The 19,664-nt window shown below is 46.0% G+C and overlaps 1 protein-coding gene across 4 annotated transcripts in view; it reads right to left on the bottom strand.

The window, feature by feature from the left end:
• The window catches only part of LOC106597860 (protein tyrosine phosphatase type IVA 3), a 61,685-nt gene that overhangs the window by 22,048 nt on the left and 19,973 nt on the right, over positions 1 to 19,664 (bottom strand). For 2 of the 4 annotated variants that reach the window (XM_045696852.1, XM_045696858.1), the window contains exon 2: positions 1,940 to 2,661. In XM_045696852.1, the coding sequence (XP_045552808.1) occupies positions 1,940 to 2,038 (99 nt within the window). In that variant the 5' untranslated portion in view covers positions 2,039 to 2,661. Of the gene's footprint in view, positions 1 to 1,939; positions 2,662 to 3,662; positions 3,754 to 6,846; positions 7,159 to 19,664 lie in introns of those variants that run through there. The other 2 variants (XM_045696847.1, XM_045696856.1) reach the window with 2 other exon arrangements.

Below are 19,664 nucleotides of genomic sequence, written 5' to 3'. Positions count from 1 at the left end.
CGATGAAGGTGATTAGAGTGGTGTTAGTGGTGTTGTGTGGAAGGTTCCTCTCTGTCTCACCTCGATGAAGGTGATTAGAGTGGTGTTAGTGGTGTTGTGTGGAAGGTTCCTCTCTGTCTCACCTCGATGAAGGTGATTAGAGTGGTGTTAGTGGTGTTGTGTGGAAGGTTCCTCTCTGTCTCACCTCAATGAAGGTGAATAGAGTGGTGTTAGTGGTGTTGTGTGGAAGGTTCCTCTCTGTCTCACCTCGATGAAGGTGATTAGAGTGGTGTTAGTGGAAGGTTCTCTGTCTCACCTCGATGAAGGTGATTAGAGTGGTGTTAGTGGTGTTGTGTGGAAGGTTCCTCTCTGTCTCACCTCGATGAAGGTGATTAGAGTGGTGTTAGTGGTGTTGTGTGGAAGGTTCTCTGTCTCACCTCGATGAAGGTGATTAGAGTGGTGTTAGTGGTGTTGTGTGGAAGGTTCTCTGTCTCACCTCGATGAAGGTGATTAGAGTGGTGTTAGTGGTGTTGTGTGGAAGGTTCCTCTCTGTCTCACCTCGATGAAGGTGATTAGAGTGGTGTTAGTGGTGTTGTGTGGAAGGTTCCTCTCTGTCTCACCTCGATGAAGGTGATTAGAGTGGTGTTAGTGGTGTTGTGTGGAAGGTTCCTCTCTGTCTCACCTCGATGAAGGTGATTAGAGTGGTGTTAGTGGAAGATTCTCTGTCTCACCTCGATGAAGGTGATTAGAGTGGTGTTAGTGGTGTTGTGTGGAAGGTTCCTCTCTGTCTCACCTCGATGAAGGTGAATAGAGTGGTGTTAGTGGTGTTGTGTGGAAGGTTCTCTGTCTCACCTCGATGAAGGTGATTAGAGTGGTGTTAGTGGTGTTGTGTGGAAGGTTCCTCTCTGTCTCACCTCGATGAAGGTGATTAGAGTGGTGTTAGTGGTGTTGTGTGGAAGGTTCCTCTCTGTCTCACCTCGATGAAGGTGATTAGAGTGGTTAGTGGTGTTGTGTGGAAGGTTCTCTGTCTCACCTCGATGAAGGTGATTAGAGTGGTGTTAGTGGTGTTGTGTGGAAGGTTCCTCTCTGTCTCACCTCGATGAAGGTGATTAGAGTGGTGTTAGTGGTGTTGTGTGGAAGGTTCCTCTCTGTCTCACCTCGATGAAGGTGATTAGAGTGGTGTTAGTGGTGTTGTGTGGAAGGTTCCTCTCTGTCTCACCTCGATGAAGGTGATTAGAGTGGTGTTAGTGGTGTTGTGTGGAAGGTTCCTCTCTGTCTCACCTCGATGAAGGTGATTAGAGTGGTGTTAGTGGTGTTGTGTGGAAGGTTCCTCTCTGTCTCACCTCGATGAAGGTGATTAGAGTGGTGTTAGTGGTGTTGTGTGGAAGGTTCCTCTCTGTCTCACCTCGATGAAGGTGATTAGAGTGGTGTTAGTGGTGTTGTGTGGAAGGTTCCTCTCTGTCTCACCTCGATGAAGGTGATTAGAGTGGTGTTAGTGGTGTTGTGTGGAAGGTTCTCTGTCTCACCTCGATGAAGGTGATTAGAGTGGTGTTAGTGGTGTTGTGTGGAAGGTTCCTCTCTGTCTCACCTCGATGAAGGTGATTAGAGTGGTGTTAGTGGTGTTGTGTGGAAGGTTCCTCTCTGTCTCACCTCGATGAAGGTGATTAGAGTGGTGTTAGTGGTGTTGTGTGGAAGGTTCCTCTCTGTCTCACCTCGATGAAGGTGATTAGAGTGGTGTTAGTGGTGTTGTGTGGAAGGTTCCTCTCTGTCTCACCTCGATGAAGGTGAATAGAGTGGTGTTAGTGGTGTTGTGTGGAAGGTTCCTCTCTGTCTCACCTCGATGAAGGTGATTAGAGTGGTGTTAGTGGTGTTGTGTGGAAGGTTCCTCTCTGTCTCACCTCGATGAAGGTGATTAGAGTGGTGTTAGTGGTGTTGTGTGGAAGGTTCCTCTCTGTCTCACCTCGATGAAGGTGTCGAGGGTGGCGTTGGTGGGGTTGTGTGTGATGAGGAACCTCATGTTCTTGTAGCAGACCTCAACGGGGGGAGCTGGACGGTTCATTCTGGACACACTGAGGATCCCACTCTCAGGAGAAGACGCCACGACGTCGACCCAGACCCAGGGGCCCGCACCCACCCTGACAGAGGAGTACCCAGCCCACTAGCTACAGTACACTGTCCTGACACAGCAGGCAGGAAGCCAGGCAGGAAGCCAAGCAGGCAGGTCACACCTGCTAGTCTCTCTGAGGCTGAGGAACAAACCCCAGCAACAACACCCCACCTCAGGAGGACTTTACAAGGTCCTCTCAAGTCTCTCCTGTCCAGGGTGTCTTGGGGTGCTGGAAATAGAGTGGGGTTTGGAGAGGGTGAAGAGTAAGGTGCCGGGGGGTGAAGAGGTAGCTGTCCGTTAGCTTACGCTGCCCTTGGCCCCCGACACTCACTACCCCATCTGGTGAGTTAGTGGGCCTGCCGTCCGACGGTCAGTCTACAGTCAGTGTGGGGGTGGCTGGGTCTGGGTGGAGAGGGCGACCTGGCTGTGGGCATTCAGGGATGGGAGGTGCAGCAGGGCAGCAGGGCCATCCTCCCCCGGGGGGCCTGGGCTCAAGCGCTGAGATGTTGGGCGTGGCAGTAGTCACCGCTCCCCTGCAAGAACTCCATCAACGACTGGCCGGCTTGAGTGCAGCGCTGCAGAGACAGAGGGGAGAGAGAGAGAGTCAGCGGGACTAACAGTCAAACTACACACACACACACACACACACACACACACACACACACACTTAGTTGGGGAGAGAAAGTCTACCTATTCTCTATTATCCCTAGTCAGTCAGTTCAGGACATCATTTCCTGTTTTGATCAAGCTGGGCTGAAGAGCGTTTGGTAAACTTTTATTCTATCAAACTTCACACACAGGGTAAGGAGGGGACACAGACAGATAAAAGACGGTACAGTCAGTCAGTCTGTCAGTCAGACAGACAGTCAGTCAGTCAGACACACACAGGGTAAGGAGGGGACACAGACAGATAAAAGACGGTACAGTCAGTCAGTCTGTCAGTCAGACAGACAGTCAGTCAGTCAGACACACACAGGGTAAGGAGAGGACACAGACAGATAAAAGACGGTACAGTCAGTCAGTCTGTCAGTCAGACAGACAGTCAGTCAGTCAGACACACACAGGGTAAGGAGAGGACACAGACAGATAAAAGACGGTACAGTCAGTCAGTCTGTCAGTCAGACAGACAGTCAGTCAGTCAGACACACACAGGGTAAGGAGAGGACACAGACAGATAAAAGACGGTACAGTCAGTCAGTCAGTCAGTCAGACAGACAGTCAGACACACACAGGGTAAGGAGAGGACCCAGACAGATAAAAGACGGTACAGTCAGTCAGTCAGTCAGTCAGTCAGTCAGACAGACACACACAGGGTAAGGAGAGGACACAGACAGATAAAAGACAGGCCTAGACAGGGCCTAAAACTAACTTGTTTGTATACCAGCCACTGTGGCAGGTAGATACAAAGAAAATCTACCAGCCAATCAGATTTTTTACCAGCCCAAATATTTTTTTTGTACCATAAAGAAACACAAAAAAACTGATGTGCATGCTTAGCAATGTTTCTAAAACAAGAAATGTATTACTAGTAAGAAGTTATTAGATAAAAAATGTTTAGCTGCCCTTTTAAGGTTACCTTGGTAACAGGGCCACTCAAGTCATCACCTGTGCCTGTGAGTGTGTCACTAGTAGAGAGCCAACGATGTCTCTTTTTGCTAGAAGTGGGAGGAAACTCAAACATTGAAAAGGTAACCTAGCTTGTGAACAAAACAATGTAAATAAACAAGAAATGACTGTAGGAGACTTGAGTAAATTAGACCAACTTTTATGCCTGTGCCCATTGCTTCTAAAAACAAATATTTCAGCCCTCACAGCCCCCAGACAGGCAGTGTTGCTGCCTGATATCTGAATCCTAATGTTATAGCTTCTTTGTGCATTAACTACTGCAGCTTTTATTTAGCTAGAAATCACTCTAACTTGGGCTCATGCTTGACTATTTTGATGAAATACCCACACTGTAGAGCCTGGAGTACTGCCACGCACTAACGTAGCTGGTGAATTACACATTCTTACCCGCCAACACCAAAATCTACCCACGTTCGCCAGGTGGCGGGTGTTCATTTTAGGCCCTGGGCCTAGGTGAGGATAACTGATACCCTAGAACTGTCAACTCCACAAATACCACACACAGCCCCGTACGTTAACCACACACAGCCCCGTACGTTAACCACACACAGCCCCGTACGTTAACCACACACAGCCCCGTACGTTAACCACACACAGCCCCGTACGTTAACCACACACAGCCCCGTACGTTAACCACACACAGCCCCGTACGTTAACCACACACAGCCCCGTACGTTAACCACACACAGCCCCGTACGTTAACCACACACAGCCCCATACGTTAAATACACACAGCAGCATGTGTTAAACGTACTGCATACTTCGAGATCATAGGACACAAATGGAAAACACAGCACTGTAGGGACACTTCTCCGGTTATTTCTCCTATTTCAGCACTGTAGGGACACTTCTCCGGTTATTTCTCCTACTTCAGCGCTGTAGGGACACTTCTCCAGTTATTTCTCCTATTTCAGCACTGTAGGGACACTTCTCCAGTTAGTTCTCCTACTTCAGCGCTGTAGGGAGACTTCTCCAGGTATTTCTCCTACTTCAGCGCTGTAGGGACACTTCTCCAGTTAGTTCTCCTACTTCAGCGCTGTAGGGACACTTCTCCAGTTATTTCTCCTACTTCAGCGCTGTAGGGACACTTCTCCAGTTATTTCTACAGTTAGACCACAATTCACAATCTTGATCAGGATGATACTAGTAGTGTTGTTTTACCTGCAGAGACATACTGTAACCTAGTAGTGTTGTTTTACCTGTAGAGACATACTGTAACCTAGTAGTGTTGTTTTACCTGCAGAGACATACTGTAACCTAGTAGTGTTGTTTTACCTGCAGAGACATACTGTAACCTAGTAGTGTTGTTTTACCTGCAGAGACATACTGTAACCTAGTAGTGTTGTTTTACCTGCAGAGACATACTGTAACCTAGTAGTGTTGTTTTACCTGCAGAGACATACTGTAACCTAGTAGTGTTGTTTTACCTGTAGAGACATACTGTAACCTAGTAGTGTTGTTTTACCTGCAGAGACATACTGTAACCTAGTAGTGTTGTTTTACCTGCAGAGACATACTGTAACCTAGTAGTGTTGTTTTCCCTGCAGAGACATACTGTAACCTAGTAGTGTTGTTTTACCTGCAGAGACATACTGTAACCTAGTAGTGTTGTTTTACCTGCAGAGACATACTGTAACCTAGTAGTGTTGTTTTACCTGCAGAGACATACTGTAACCTAGTAGTGTTGTTTTACCTGCAGAGACATACTGTAACCTAGTAGTGTTGTTTTACCTGTAGAGACATACTGTAACCTAGTAGTGTTGTTTTACCTGCAGAGACATACTGTAACCTAGTAGTGTTGTTTTACCTGCAGAGACATACTGTAACCTAGTAGTGTTGTTTTACCTGCAGAGACATACTGTAACCTAGTAGTGTTGTTTTACCTGTAGAGACATACTGTAACCTAGTAGTGTTGTTTTACCTGCAGAGACATACTGTAACCTAGTAGTGTTGTTTTACCTGTAGAGACATACTGTAACCTAGTAGTGTTGTTTTACCTGCAGAGACATACTGTAACCTAGTAGTGTTGTTTTACCTGTAGAGACATACTGTAACCTAGTAGTGTTGTTTTACCTGCAGAGACATACTGTAACCTAGTAGTGTTGTTTTACCTGCAGAGACATACTGTAACCTAGTAGTGTTGTTTTACCTGCAGAGACATACTGTAACCTAGTAGTGTTGTTTTACCTGCAGAGGCATACTGTAACCTAGTAGTGTTGTTTTCCCTGTAGAGACATACTGTAACCTAGTAGTGTTGTTTTACCTGTAGAGACATACTGTAACCTAGTAGTGTTGTTTTACCTGTAGAGACATACTGTAACCTAGTAGTGTTGTTTTACCTGTAGAGACATACTGTAACCTAGTAGTGTTGTTTTACCTGCAGAGACATACTGTAACCTAGTAGTGTTGTTTTACCTGTAGAGACATACTGTAACCTAGTAGTGTTGTTTTACCTGCAGAGACATACTGTAACCTAGTAGTGTTGTTTTACCTGCAGAGACATACTGTAACCTAGTAGTGTTGTTTTACCTGCAGAGACATACTGTAACCTAGTAGTGTTGTTTTACCTGCAGAGACATACTGTAACCTAGTAGTGTTGTTTTACCTGTAGAGACATACTGTAACCTAGTAGTGTTGTTTTACCTGTAGAGACATACTGTAACCTAGTAGTGTTGTTTTACCTGCAGAGACATACTGTAACCTAGTAGTGTTGTTTTCCCTGCAGAGACATACTGTAACCTAGTAGTGTTGTTTTCCCTGTAGAGACATACTGTAACCTAGTAGTGTTGTTTTACCTGTAGAGACATACTGTAACCTAGTAGTGTAGTGTAGCCTGTCGTAATGTTATAGGTTGTAGCCTACCGTTTAAATGTAATAAGGATGAGGTTGCTGCCTAATTGAGGTAAAGCGGACACACTGACAGTAATTCGACACCCTCTATGGGGGCTTCAGCTTTACAGTTATTATTACGCTATCTCCTTAACAAAATAACTTCCCTCACTACCTCCTTCAAACTGAACACATAGTAGCCAACTGTGAAGTAGAAAATACAACTGTTGAAGTCAACTGTATGTGAAAGTAAAAGTCCAGAGTAAAACTACCACTCAGAGAAGCCAGCGTATTGTACTGCTCACCTGAGCCAACTTCTTTGACAAGAAAACATCCTCAAACAGACAAGAAGAGAAACAACAAGCAGTCTTCTTTAGATTCCTTCCTCATTTCATTCCTCTGTCACCACCAGTTTGATCAAGCTCATCAAAACCCAGGTCCTCCAAGGAATCTCTCCAACCTGTTACTATGCAGAGCTTCCCCTTCACACACCGAGTGTCGATCCACACTGCACAGACCCGTGAGAAAGCTTATAGTAATCTAGGCAAATAAATCTTCACTACGCCGCTCCTCCTGCGGTGCCTCCCCCAGGCTCTCTCATCTCTGTTCTGAACCAGTCCAGGCTGCCCAGGTTTGTCATATGACACTGACAGCACTCAACTGCTAATGTCACCCCCAGGAGTCAGAACAACCCATAACCTAGAAACCTAACCAACTTCACTATATTTAACAGTCACCCCCAGGAGTCAGAACAACCCATAACCTAGAAACCTAACCAACTTCACTATATTTAACAGTCACCCCCAGGAGTCAGAACAACCCATAACCTAGAAACCTAACCAACGTCACTATATTTAACAGTCACCCCCAGGAGTCAGAACAACCCATAACCTAGAAACCTAACCAACGTCACTATATTTAACAGTCACCCCCAGGAGTCAGAACAACCCATAACCTAGAAACCTAACCAACTTCACTATATTTAACAGTCACCCCAGGAGTCAGAACAACCCATAACCTAGAAACCTAACCAACTTCACTATATTTAACAGTCACCCCCAGGAGTCAGAACAACCCATAACCTAGAAACCTAACCAACTTCACTATATTTAACAGTCACCCCCAGGAGTCAGAACAACCCATAACCTAGAAACCTAACCAACTTCACTATATTTAACAGTCACCCCCAGGAGTCAGAACAACCCATAACCTAGAAACCTAACCAACTTCACTATATTTAACAGTCACCCCCAGGAGTCAGAACAACCCATAACCTAGAAACCTAACCAACGTCACTATATTTAACAGTCACCCCCAGGAGTCAGAACAACCCATAACCTAGAAACCTAACCAACTTCACTATATTTAACAGTCACCCCCAGGAGTCAGAACAACCCATAACCTAGAAACCTAACCAACTTCACTATATTTAACAGTCACCCCCAGGAGTCAGAACAACCCATAACCTAGAAACCTAACCAACTTCACTATATTTAACAGTCACCCCCAGGAGTCAGAACAACCCATAACCTAGAAACCTAACCAACTTCACTATATTTAACAGTCACCCCCAGGAGTCAGAACAACCCATAACCTAGAAACCTAACCAACGTCACTATATTTAACAGTCACCCCCAGGAGTCAGAACAACCCATAACCTAGAAACCTAACCAACTTCACTATATTTAACAGTCACCCCCAGGAGTCAGAACAACCCATAACCTAGAAACCTAACCAACTTCACTATATTTAACAGTCACCCCCAGGAGTCAGAACAACCCATAACCTAGAAACCTAACCAACTTCACTATATTTAACAGTCACCCCCAGGAGTCAGAACAACCCATAACCTAGAAACCTAACCAACTTCACTATATTTAACAGTCACCCCCAGGAGTCAGAACAACCCATAACCTAGAAACCTAACCAACTTCACTATATTTAACAGTCACCCCCAGGAGTCAGAACAACCCATAACCTAGAAACCTAACCAACTTCACTATATTTAACAGTCACCCCCAGGAGTCAGAACAACCCATAACCTAGAAACCTAACCAACGTCACTATATTTAACAGTCACCCCCAGGAGTCAGAACAACCCATAACCTAGAAACCTAACCAACTTCACTATATTTAACAGTCACCCCCAGGAGTCAGAACAACCCATAACCTAGAAACCTAACCAACTTCACTATATTTAACAGTCACCCCCAGGAGTCAGAACAACCCATAACCTAGAAACCTAACCAACTTCACTATATTTAACAGTCACCCCCAGGAGTCAGAACAACCCATAACCTAGAAACCTAACCAACGTCACTATATTTAACAGTCACCCCCAGGAGTCAGAACAACCCATAACCTAGAAACCTAACCAACTTCACTATATTTAACAGTCACCCCCAGGAGTCAGAACAACCCATAACCTAGAAACCTAACCAACTTCACTATATTTAACAGTCACCCCCAGGAGTCAGAACAACCCATAACCTAGAAACCTAACCAACTTCACTATATTTAACAGTCACCCCCAGGAGTCAGAACAACCCATAACCTAGAAACCTAACCAACTTCACTATATTTAACAGTCACCCCCAGGAGTCAGAACAACCCATAACCTAGAAACCTAACCAACTTCACTATATTTAACAGTCACCCCCAGGAGTCAGAACAACCCATAAACCTAACCAACTTCACTCTGTTCTCTCTCATTTCCCTTAACTGCTAGTACACAGAAACATGTACCACCATCTACTCTGCTCTCTCTCCTTTCCCTTAACTGCTAGTACACAGAAACATGTACCACCATCTACTCTGTTCTCTCCCATTTCCCTTAACTGCTAGTATACAGAAACATGTACCACCATCTACTCTGTTCTCTCCCATTTCCCTTAACTGCTAGTATACAGAAACATGTACCACCATCTACTCTGTTCTCTCCCATTTCCCTTAACTGCTAGTATACAGAAACATGTACCACCATCTACTCTGCTCTCTCTCATTTCCCTTAACTGCTAGTACACAGAAACATGTACCACCATCTACTCTGCTCTCTCTCCTTTCCCTTAACTGCTAGTATACAGAAACATGTACCACCATCTACTCTGCTCTCTCTCCTTTCCCTTAACTGCTAGTATACAGAAACATGTACCACCATCTACTCTGCTCTCTCTCCTTTCCCTTAACTGCTAGTACACAGAAACATGTACCACCATCTATTCTGCTCTCTCTCCTTTCCCTTAACTGCTAGTACACAGAAACATGTACCACCATCTACTCTGCTCTCTCCCATTTACCTTAACTGCTAGTATACAGAAACATGTACCAGCATGGAACATCTCTCTTCAGCTGTCAATCAAACCCATAGTGGAGCTAGCTAGCTGACAGAAAACTGTGGCGGCTGAACAAAGGGGCTTGACGGGCTATTTCTGTGTAGCAGCCAGCACGCCAGCCAAGGACTTTAATGGAGCCCACAGGTCAGCCATTCCTATAAGAGCATTAACTGTGGATATAGTCCCAAATGGCACCCTACTCCCTATCGGGTCTGGTCAAAAGTAGTGCACTATATAGGGAATGGGGTGCCATTTGGGACTCAACCAGTGTGACTGTGGGTCAGGTGGGGAATGAAAGGACTACAGCTACTGACTGGCTCAATAACATCACACATGAGTCAGACTTCTATCTGCAGCTATGAAGCAGTGTTATTGATGGCCTGTTTCACTGTCACTGCTGCAGAGTGTGTGAGGGGAGCTGAGCGGTCGGAAATCCCGCTCGTCGCTCACGGGCGCCGACGCTCCACATCCTTTCTAACCGCTCCGCTAGAAAACGCTCCTCGCTCACAGGAAATAAAAAAAATAAAACAATTTAACCAACACCCATCTATTTTTGTGACTACCTGGACCTACCGTTTGGTTTTGAAGTATTGAAACCAAACCATATAATTTCAATGTAAATCATTTAAACATGTAAAAGGTGACTAAGAAGCGCTGGTCATTTGAAACAGGCTGTGTGTCGTATTAAACACCATATAAACACTGTAAATAGGTCAGTAGCCAGACAAGTGGCCTAAGACAGAACAATGTATTATTTAAGCTACATTATTAGACTATTATTACAAGGCTATAGCCTACAAATAAATCCATTGTGGAACATTAGTGAGGGTGACACACTAGGCTGGTAGAGAGGCAGAGACATGGAGCACTCAGCATTTAAACAACATTTAGTTGGATTAAATCATTATAGTCTAGAAATTGCACATATAGGCTGTGACTTAGAATTAAATACAAATGAAACAAAGAATGCCTTATAAGGCTCAATCTACAGTGCCTTTGAATAGATGTTTTGAAACTGTAGTACTTTATGGAGTAAGTACCCCATCATGCATTTAGGTAAGGTGATTTTTCAGATTCTACAATGATTCTTTAGTTGTGGACATTACATCACACTCCCTCTCCTGCTCTTGGTCCTCTTCATCTCTATAAGTCACCTTGATTTAACACCTGTGTGTTTTATCAGTTTCATAATGAAAATATTTACTGAACTCCATGACAGTAGCTAAAGCAAGGGGCTATAGCAGCACACAAGTAGGCTACAAATGCATGCTGGGCCAGGCATGCCCTGAGCTGGTGAAGTGAGCGTTACTGAGCGATATTGGAGCGGGTGAAAGGCCGACGCTCCAGCCTTTGGGAAAGTTGCTCCGTGCTCCAGTTAAATTGGGCATGCTCCGCTCCTCTCTCCAGCTCTACTCACATACTCTGCATTGCCGCTGTTACAACTCCCTGCTCCACCTCTTAGGATTTTTATCAGACTTTAGGTGTGTTATTTGTCACGAATACTCCAGACTGTTGGAGTACTACTAACAATAGTCCTTGGCTCAAGCTAGCTAGCTACATCACCAGTATACCATGGTCCAGTCCAGGATCAGGCTAGCTAGCTACATCACCAGTATACCATGGTCCAGTCCAGGATCAGGCTAGCTAGCTACATCACCAGTATACCATGGTCCAGTCCAGGATCAGGCTAGCTAGCTACATCACCAGTATACCATGGTCCAGTCCAGGATCAGGCTAGCTAGCTACATCACCAGTATACCATGGTCCAGTCCAGGATCAGGCTAGCTAGCTACATCACCAGTATACCATGGTCCAGTCCAGGATCAGGCTAGCTAGCTACATCACCAGTATACCATGGTCCAGTCCAGGATCAGGCTAGCTAGCTACATCACCAGTATACCATGGTCCAGTCCAGGATCAGGCTAGCTTGCTACATCACCAGTATACCATGGTCCAGTCCAGGATCAGGCTAGCTAGCTACATCACCAGTATACCATGGTCCAGTCCAGGATCAGACTAGCTAGCTACATCACCAGTATACCATGGTCCAGTCCAGGATCAGACTAGCTAGCTACATCACCAGTATACCATGGTCCAGTCCAGGATCAGGCTAGCTAGCTACATCACCAGTATACCATGGTCCAGTCCAGGATCAGACTAGCTAGCTACATCACCAGTATACCATGGTCCAGTCCAGGATCAGACTAGCTAGCTACATCACCAGTATACCATGGTCCAGTCCAGGATCAGGCTAGCTAGCTACATCACCAGTATACCATGGTCCAGTCCAGGATCAGACTAGCTAGCTACATCACCGGTATACCATGCTCCAGTCCAGGATCAGACTAGCTAGCTACATCACCGGTATACCATGGTCCAGTCCAGGATCAGACTAGCTAGCTACATCACCGGTATACCATGCTCCAGTCCAGGATCAGACTAGCTAGCTACATCACCGGTATACCATGGTCCAGTCCAGGATCAGACTAGCTAGCTACATCACCAGTATACCATGGTCCAGTCCAGGATCAGACTAGCTAGCTACATCACCAGTATACCATGGTCCAGTCCAGGATCAGACTAGCTAGCTACATCACCAGTATACCATGCTCCAGTCCAGGATCAGACTAGCTAGCTACATCACCAGTATACCATGGTCCAGTCCAGGATCAGACTAGCTAGCTACATCACCAGTATACCATGCTCCAGTCCAGGATCAGGCTAGCTAGCTACATCACCGGTATACCATGCTCCAGTCCAGGATGACTGTTCTAATAACAGCCTTACTGTAGCCTAGCCAGACACCACTCCTTTATCTAATGTTGTTATGTGTCTATTCTGGTCTCACCTGAACACAGCAGCCTATAATATATATCAGGGCTGTTGTTGTTCTAAATAGGAGGGAGATTTACAGGGCCTCCTGTGGAGTAAAACCATTTCAGCCTATCAAGAGGTAGGATGCCCTGCTGAGTAGCTCAAACTGGACCAAAGGTTGCTTACCAAATAGCACCCTATCCACTATGACGGCCCTGGTCAAAAGTAGTGCACTATAAAGGGAATAGGGTGTCATTTGGGATGTACCCATGTCTGAGCCTTGCCAGAGGACCAGATATCATGTATATGATTACTCATATGGAGTCACACACACACAGACTCTCATCGGCCCAAACATCACAGTGACGTGCTCACAAACCCCAAACACCACAGTGACACTCTCACCAGCCCAAACACAAGACCCAAACCTAAGACCTTAGAGACCAGCTAGATGTTTGTAGCAGGGGACCAAGCTATGGTCCTTCCTCCTTTGAGGAGCAGGTACACAGAGTTTTAAACCCAGAGTGCCGAGCAGCCAATGCTTCAGGAGATGCAGACCAAACAGACCAGACCTGGATTTGAGGTTTGGGAAGTCAGTTGGTTGGTTTGTAAGTCTTCAGCTTCCATTAAAACTAGCACTTGATAACTGACTAAATGAATCAGGATACTATAGACACAGCAACACATTGCAGACAACAGAACAACAATTCCTCATAGCCTAACTTATCTCTCTCCACAATGGCTTATCTCTCCACTCTCCTTAATGGCTTCTCACCCGTACACACAGTCTAATCCTTCATACACAGGGCCAGTGTGTTACAAAACTAGACTGAACAGCGCTGTCTCTGGATTGGCCTAAATATAGTGGCCAATGATCCTGGAGGAGGGCAAGCCTTTTCTGTTTGTTGTTGCTTTTATACTTGGGTTATGAAGTCATGCCGTGGCTCAGTAAAGGATGTAGCTTGGCCAAGCTTATTAGCTACTATATTGACTGTCAACCACAACAAGCTGGGATTAAAAACCAATTAAGCTTAGCAGTTTGAGGGCTCAAATTGACCTCAGGGTTGACTTAGTAAACACAAGATTTATCATAAAGAGCTATTCAGGCCTAGGTGTTGTAGGTCCACTACTTTAGAGTCAGTGATGAACAACTCATACAGCAGTATGGGGCAGATATCCACAACAACTAGAGTGCTCGGTGGTGAGGCTAAACTTCTCCGCTGGTGTTGTCACGCAGACTGACTAGATGACTGGTAAACATGTTCACACGGTATCCTAGCAGCCAGGCCACAGAGGCCAGAGCATCATTCTGAGAAGTCTTCAGAAGGCTTGGGCTGGCCTCTGAGGACGTTAATTGGATGATTATGTGGCTGGAATGGACGATCACATGACTACACTGGGTAGACAACAGAGATCACAGAGAGCATAACAGGTCAATCAATCAAATGTATTTATAAAGCCCATTTTACATCAGCCGATGTCACAAAGTGCTGTACAGAAACCCAGCCTAAAACCCCAAACAGCAAGCAATGCAGGTGTAGAAGCACAGTGGCTAGGAAAAACTCCCTAGAAAGGCCAGAACCTAGGAAGAAACCTAGAGAGGAACCAGGCTATGAGGGGTGGCCAGTCCTCTTCTGGCTGTGCCGGGTGGAGATTATAACAGAACATGGCCAAGATGTTCAAATGTTCATAAATGACCAGCAGGGTCAAATAATAATAATCACAGTAGTTGTCGAGGGTGCAACAGGTCAGCACCTCAGGAGTAAATGTCAGTTGGCTTTTCATAGCCGATCATTCAGAGTTAGAGACATTAGCTTCGTTTAGAGATAGGGAGTCAAACACTGATGACTTGTTGTAAACAACATGAAAGACATTGAGTGACATGATGTTACTGTATTGATACAGCTCATGATGCAGGCTATACGCTAGGGACCCCTAGTTCTAATGATCAGTCTCTACATTCATCACCGTGGTGAAGGAAGTAACTAGGTTTGGGAATTGCCAGGGACCTCACGATCACAATACGGAGGTGCTGATTCTATATGGATTGCAATTCGATACTGAGATTTTATTCAGATTCATGCTCACTATACAGTACCAGTCAAAGGTTTGGACACACCTACTCATTCAAGTGTTTTTCTTTATTTTTACTATTTTCTACATTGTAGAATAATAATACATGGAATCATGTAGTAACCAAAATATATTTTATATTTGGGATTCTTCAAAGTAGCCACCCTTTGCCTTGATGACAGCTTTGCACTCTCTCGGCATTATCTCAACCATTTTGTTATTCTATTACAGACACCTAAATGCATACTTTTAAATGATATAATGTGAGCTAAACATACAAAAACAATGCTAGAGGCGTCACTACAGACCCTGGTTCAGCGGTCTAAGGCTCTGCATCTCAGTGCTAGAGGCGTCACTACAGACCCTGGTTCAGCGGTCTAAGGCACTGCATCTCAGTGCTAGAGGCGTCACTACAGACCCTGGTTCAGCGGTCTAAGGCTCTGCATCTCAGTGCTAGAGGCGTCACTACAGACCCTGGTTCAGCGGTCTAAGGCTCTGCATCTCAGTGCTAGAGGCGTCACTACAGACCCTGGTTCAGCGGTCTAAGGCTCTGCATCTCAGTGCTAGAGGCGTCACTACAGACCCTGGCTCAGCGGTCCAAGGCTCTGCATCTCAGTGCTAGAGGCGTCACTACAGACCCTGGTTCAGCGGTCTAAGGCTCTGCATCTCAGTGCTAGAGGCGTCACTACAGACCCTGGTTCAGCGGTCTAAGGCTCTGCATCTCAGTGCTAGAGGCGTCACTACAGACCCTGGTTCAGCGGTCTAAGGCTCTGCATCTCAGTGCTAGAGGCGTCACTACAGACCCTGGTTCAGCGGTCTAAGACACTGCATCTCAGTGCTAGAGGCGTCACTACAGACCCTGGTTCAGCGGTCTAAGGCTCTGCATCTCAGTGCTAGAGGCGTCACTACAGACCCTGGTTGGATTCCAGGGTGTATCATAACCGGCCGTGATTGGGAGTCCCATATGGCGGCGCACAATTGGCCCAGCGTCGATCGGGTTTGGCAGGGGTAGGCCGTCATTGTAAATGAGAATTTGTTCTTAACTGACTTGCCTAGTTAAATAAAGGTAAATAAAAAAAGTAGTGTTACTATATAGAGAATAGTGTCCCCATAGGGCTCTGGTCAAAAGTAGTGTACTATATAGGGAACAGGGTCCCCATAGGGCTCTGGTCAAAAGTAGTGTACTATATAGGGAACAGGGTCCCCATAGGGCTCTGGTCAAATGTAGTGCACTATATAGGGAATAGGGTCCCCATAGGGCTCTGGTCAAAAGTAGTGCACTATATAGGGAATAGGGTCCCCATAGGGCTCTGGTCAAAAGTAGTGCACTATATAGGGAATAGGGGCCACATAGGGCTCTGGTCAAAAGTAGTGCACTATATAGGAAATAGGGTGCAATTTGGGACGTACACAAGGTATCAAAGTTGATAGTTGGGTTGGAATTGTGTAGCAGTCTGTCGGCACTACAGGCGTTTCCCCAGGTAGGTCAAGCCTTGGTAAGAACAGAACAGGTCTGCTGCGTTTGACAGGATGGGAGATGTGTGTTGGACACGAGCATTGTTGTGACACTACACTCCAGAGTGTCTTCACAGTGAGTACTGTAGTCAGGGCCCTCGCAGACACCTGCTGTCTATATTTAACACCACCAGCTGTTATCTAATAAATTTAGCCTGGGCTGGCTGCAACCAAGAGTAGCCAGGCAACGTTGGATAACTCAGGGAGCTAGCTGGGGTGTCCCCTCCTCTGGTCCAAAAACAAAGTCAAACAGGAAGAAGATTGCAGATTTAAAAAGACACTGAACATAAAACGGAGCAGCATTGATACGTTTCAGAGGAGGCCATTTTAGATTCCGTCTGGCGTCCTTGTGATGGGAGCGTCTTCTGGAGTACACTACTACACCTTGTTATGTCATTATATTTGGTTGTTAATAAGGTCGATGCACTGCACATATATCGCTCCATTTGTTACACTATAACTCTGAACATTTAGGCTGGACTACACGTCTAGGGTAATGAATGGTACAAGCCTTGGAATAGCTACATTAGGCTGGACTACACGTCTAGGGTAATGAATGGTACAAGACATGGAATAGCTACATTAGGCTGGACTACACGTCTAGGGTAATGAATGGTACAAGACATGGAATAGCTACATTAGGCTAGACTACACGTCTAGGGTAATGAATGGTACAAGACTTGGAATAGCTACATTAGGCTGGACTACACGTCTAGGGTAATGAATGGTACAAGACATGGAATAGCTACATTAGGCTGGACTACACGTCTAGGGTAATGAATGGTACAAGACTTGGAATATCTACATTAGGCTGGACTACACGTCTAGGGTAATGAATGGTACAAGACATGGACAGCCCTTTCAAGTGGTCATGGGAGTGCATTGCGCAACTGTAAAGGTCAAACTGACAAAAACAAACACAAAGATGCACCCTGGGATACCCTGCACCCTGGGATACCCTATGCCCTGGGATACCCCGCACCCTGGGATACCCCGCACCCTGGGATACCCTGCACTCTGGGATACCCTGTGGCACCCTGGGATACCCTGTGGCACCCTGGGATACCCTGTGGCACCCTGGGATACCCTGTGGCACCCTGGGATACCCTGTGGCACCCTGGGATACCCTGTGGAACCCTGGGATACCCTGTGGCACCCTGGGATACCCTGTGGCACGTATCCCTGGGGCACCCTGGGATACCCTGGGGCACCCTGGGATACCCTGCACCCTGGGATACCCTACACCCTGGTGTAGCTGGGATACCCTGCACCCTGGGATACCCTGCACCCTGGGATACCCTGTGGCACCCTGGGATACCCTGTGGCACGTATCCCTGGGGCACCCCGGGATACCCTGCACCCCGGGATACCCTGCACCCCGGGATACCCTGCACCCTGGGGCACCCTGGGATACCCTACACCCTGGGATACCCTACACCCCGGGATACCCTGCACCCCGGGATACCCTGCACCCTGGGATACCCTGCACCCTGGGATACCCTGCACCCTGGGATACCCTACACCCTGGTGTAGCTGGGATACCCTGCACCCTGGGATACCCTGCACCCTGGGATACCCTGCACCCTGGGACACCCTGCACCCTGGGATACCCTGCACCCTGGGATAGCCTGCACCCTGGGATAGCCTGCACCCTGGAGAAGGCGAAGCCTGGAAGACAACGGTGTTACACAACATCTGGGCAACCTAGCTTTGGGTGGAAAGGTTATATACGCCACAGCAGTACCATTTACATCAATGGGCATGCCTGATTTGTGGTATCAAAAAAATACATCTATATATATATTTTGGAGAGCCTCATTTCAAACCGGGGGCTTCCTGAATGTGCCAACACAAAGGCAACATACATATGCAATGTTAACTAGGCCTGCTCTCGTTCAATTAGACTGGGGGCCGTCCTCATTTATTTGATCAGTCACGACGAACCCATAAGGAACCACTTTGCTCACCAATTAGATATGTGCTTTCTCTCTCCGTGCATAAAGTATCTCTTTGATTGCCAGGTTCTCTGACTACAGGGTTAAATCAAGCCCTGTAAGAAATATTATGTAACCTTGGTTCTTAGAAAGTCAGAGGAAACCTCTCCATTAGAAACTTCTCTGTTAGAAAGGCACGGGTTATCCAAGGTCAAATTGCACAATTACTGTAAAACCACAGAGCAAAAGACTAGAAGGACAGGGACTGTTATATTGGTAGGTCATTGTTTCATACAGAGAGAGAGTCCTGAGACTGATATATCCCAACATGATAAATACTGTGATAGTGATTTAGTAAACTACTGGCAAAGCAAAACCTCCTTTTGAGATGAAGGGCTATTCTTGACCTCATCGGAATCCTTTCTTGGACGTCAGAAATCAAGGTCAAGTGCATGTATAAACAGCCAGCCTGTCAGACCCCAAGGAGTCAGAGATCTCTGTCACTATAGTGACTCCTAAAGGGATAGTCCAGCTGGTATGCATCCTGCCAGGTCACTCCCCTGCAGACACATGTGATCATACATACCCCCCAAAATCCTGGCTCTTTTTAGATTTAACATCAAATCATTAATAATGTTTACATACCGTTTTACTCATTTCATATGTAGATACTGGATTCAGTCAATGCCACTCTGACATTTGCTCGTCCTAATATTTATCTATTTCTTAATTCCATTCTTTTATTTTTAGATGTGGGTGTATTGTTGTGAACTGTTAGATACTACTGCACTGTTGGAGCTAAGAACACCAGCATTTCGCTACACCCGCAATAACGTCGGCTAAATATGTGTATGTGACCAATAAAATGTGATTTGATTGTACCCCACGCACTATTGCTACCCTCTTGGCCAGGTCTCCCTTGTAAAAGAGGTCTTCTGACCTTAATGGGACTTCCTGGTTGGATAAAGGTTAAATAAATACGTTTTTAAAAACCCACCCAGGGTTACCTGAAGACATGTGTACACAGCGTAACCTTGGAATCACCTCAGTGAGTGCGGTCATCAAATATCTAGCTAATGCGTTCAGCTGAGCGGACTAGATGAACTGCTCTGTATGGAAAGTGGACGTAAGTATGAGTAATATAATCACTGTGATAACATGAGCTCATCCTTTTTCCCCCTTGGTTGGCTCACAAGGTCAGAGGAGGCAACCAATCAGAGAGATTCATTATCTTTATGACATCATCACTGTTGTTATTGCTGCCAATAGGCCCTCTCCACCTGAGTGTGGCTTCTGCAAGCCTCAGCGAGCAACTACAGTCTGGTAAAAGTAGGCCTACAAGGCATCTGGCTATGGGGACTTGTGTGTGTCGTACACATCTATAAAAAAAGGCCATCGGGGATAGGATGGATTTTTCCCGGAAAGCTCCGTGCTTGATGTGGCTTCTACACAAAA

This window comes from Salmo salar, chromosome ssa02 (genome assembly GCF_905237065.1).
Source record: "Salmo salar chromosome ssa02, Ssal_v3.1, whole genome shotgun sequence".
Lineage (NCBI taxonomy): Eukaryota > Metazoa > Chordata > Actinopteri > Salmoniformes > Salmonidae > Salmo > Salmo salar.
The sequence above is the reverse complement of the archived record's forward strand: the minus strand, read 5'-3'. Positions and strand labels throughout refer to the sequence as shown.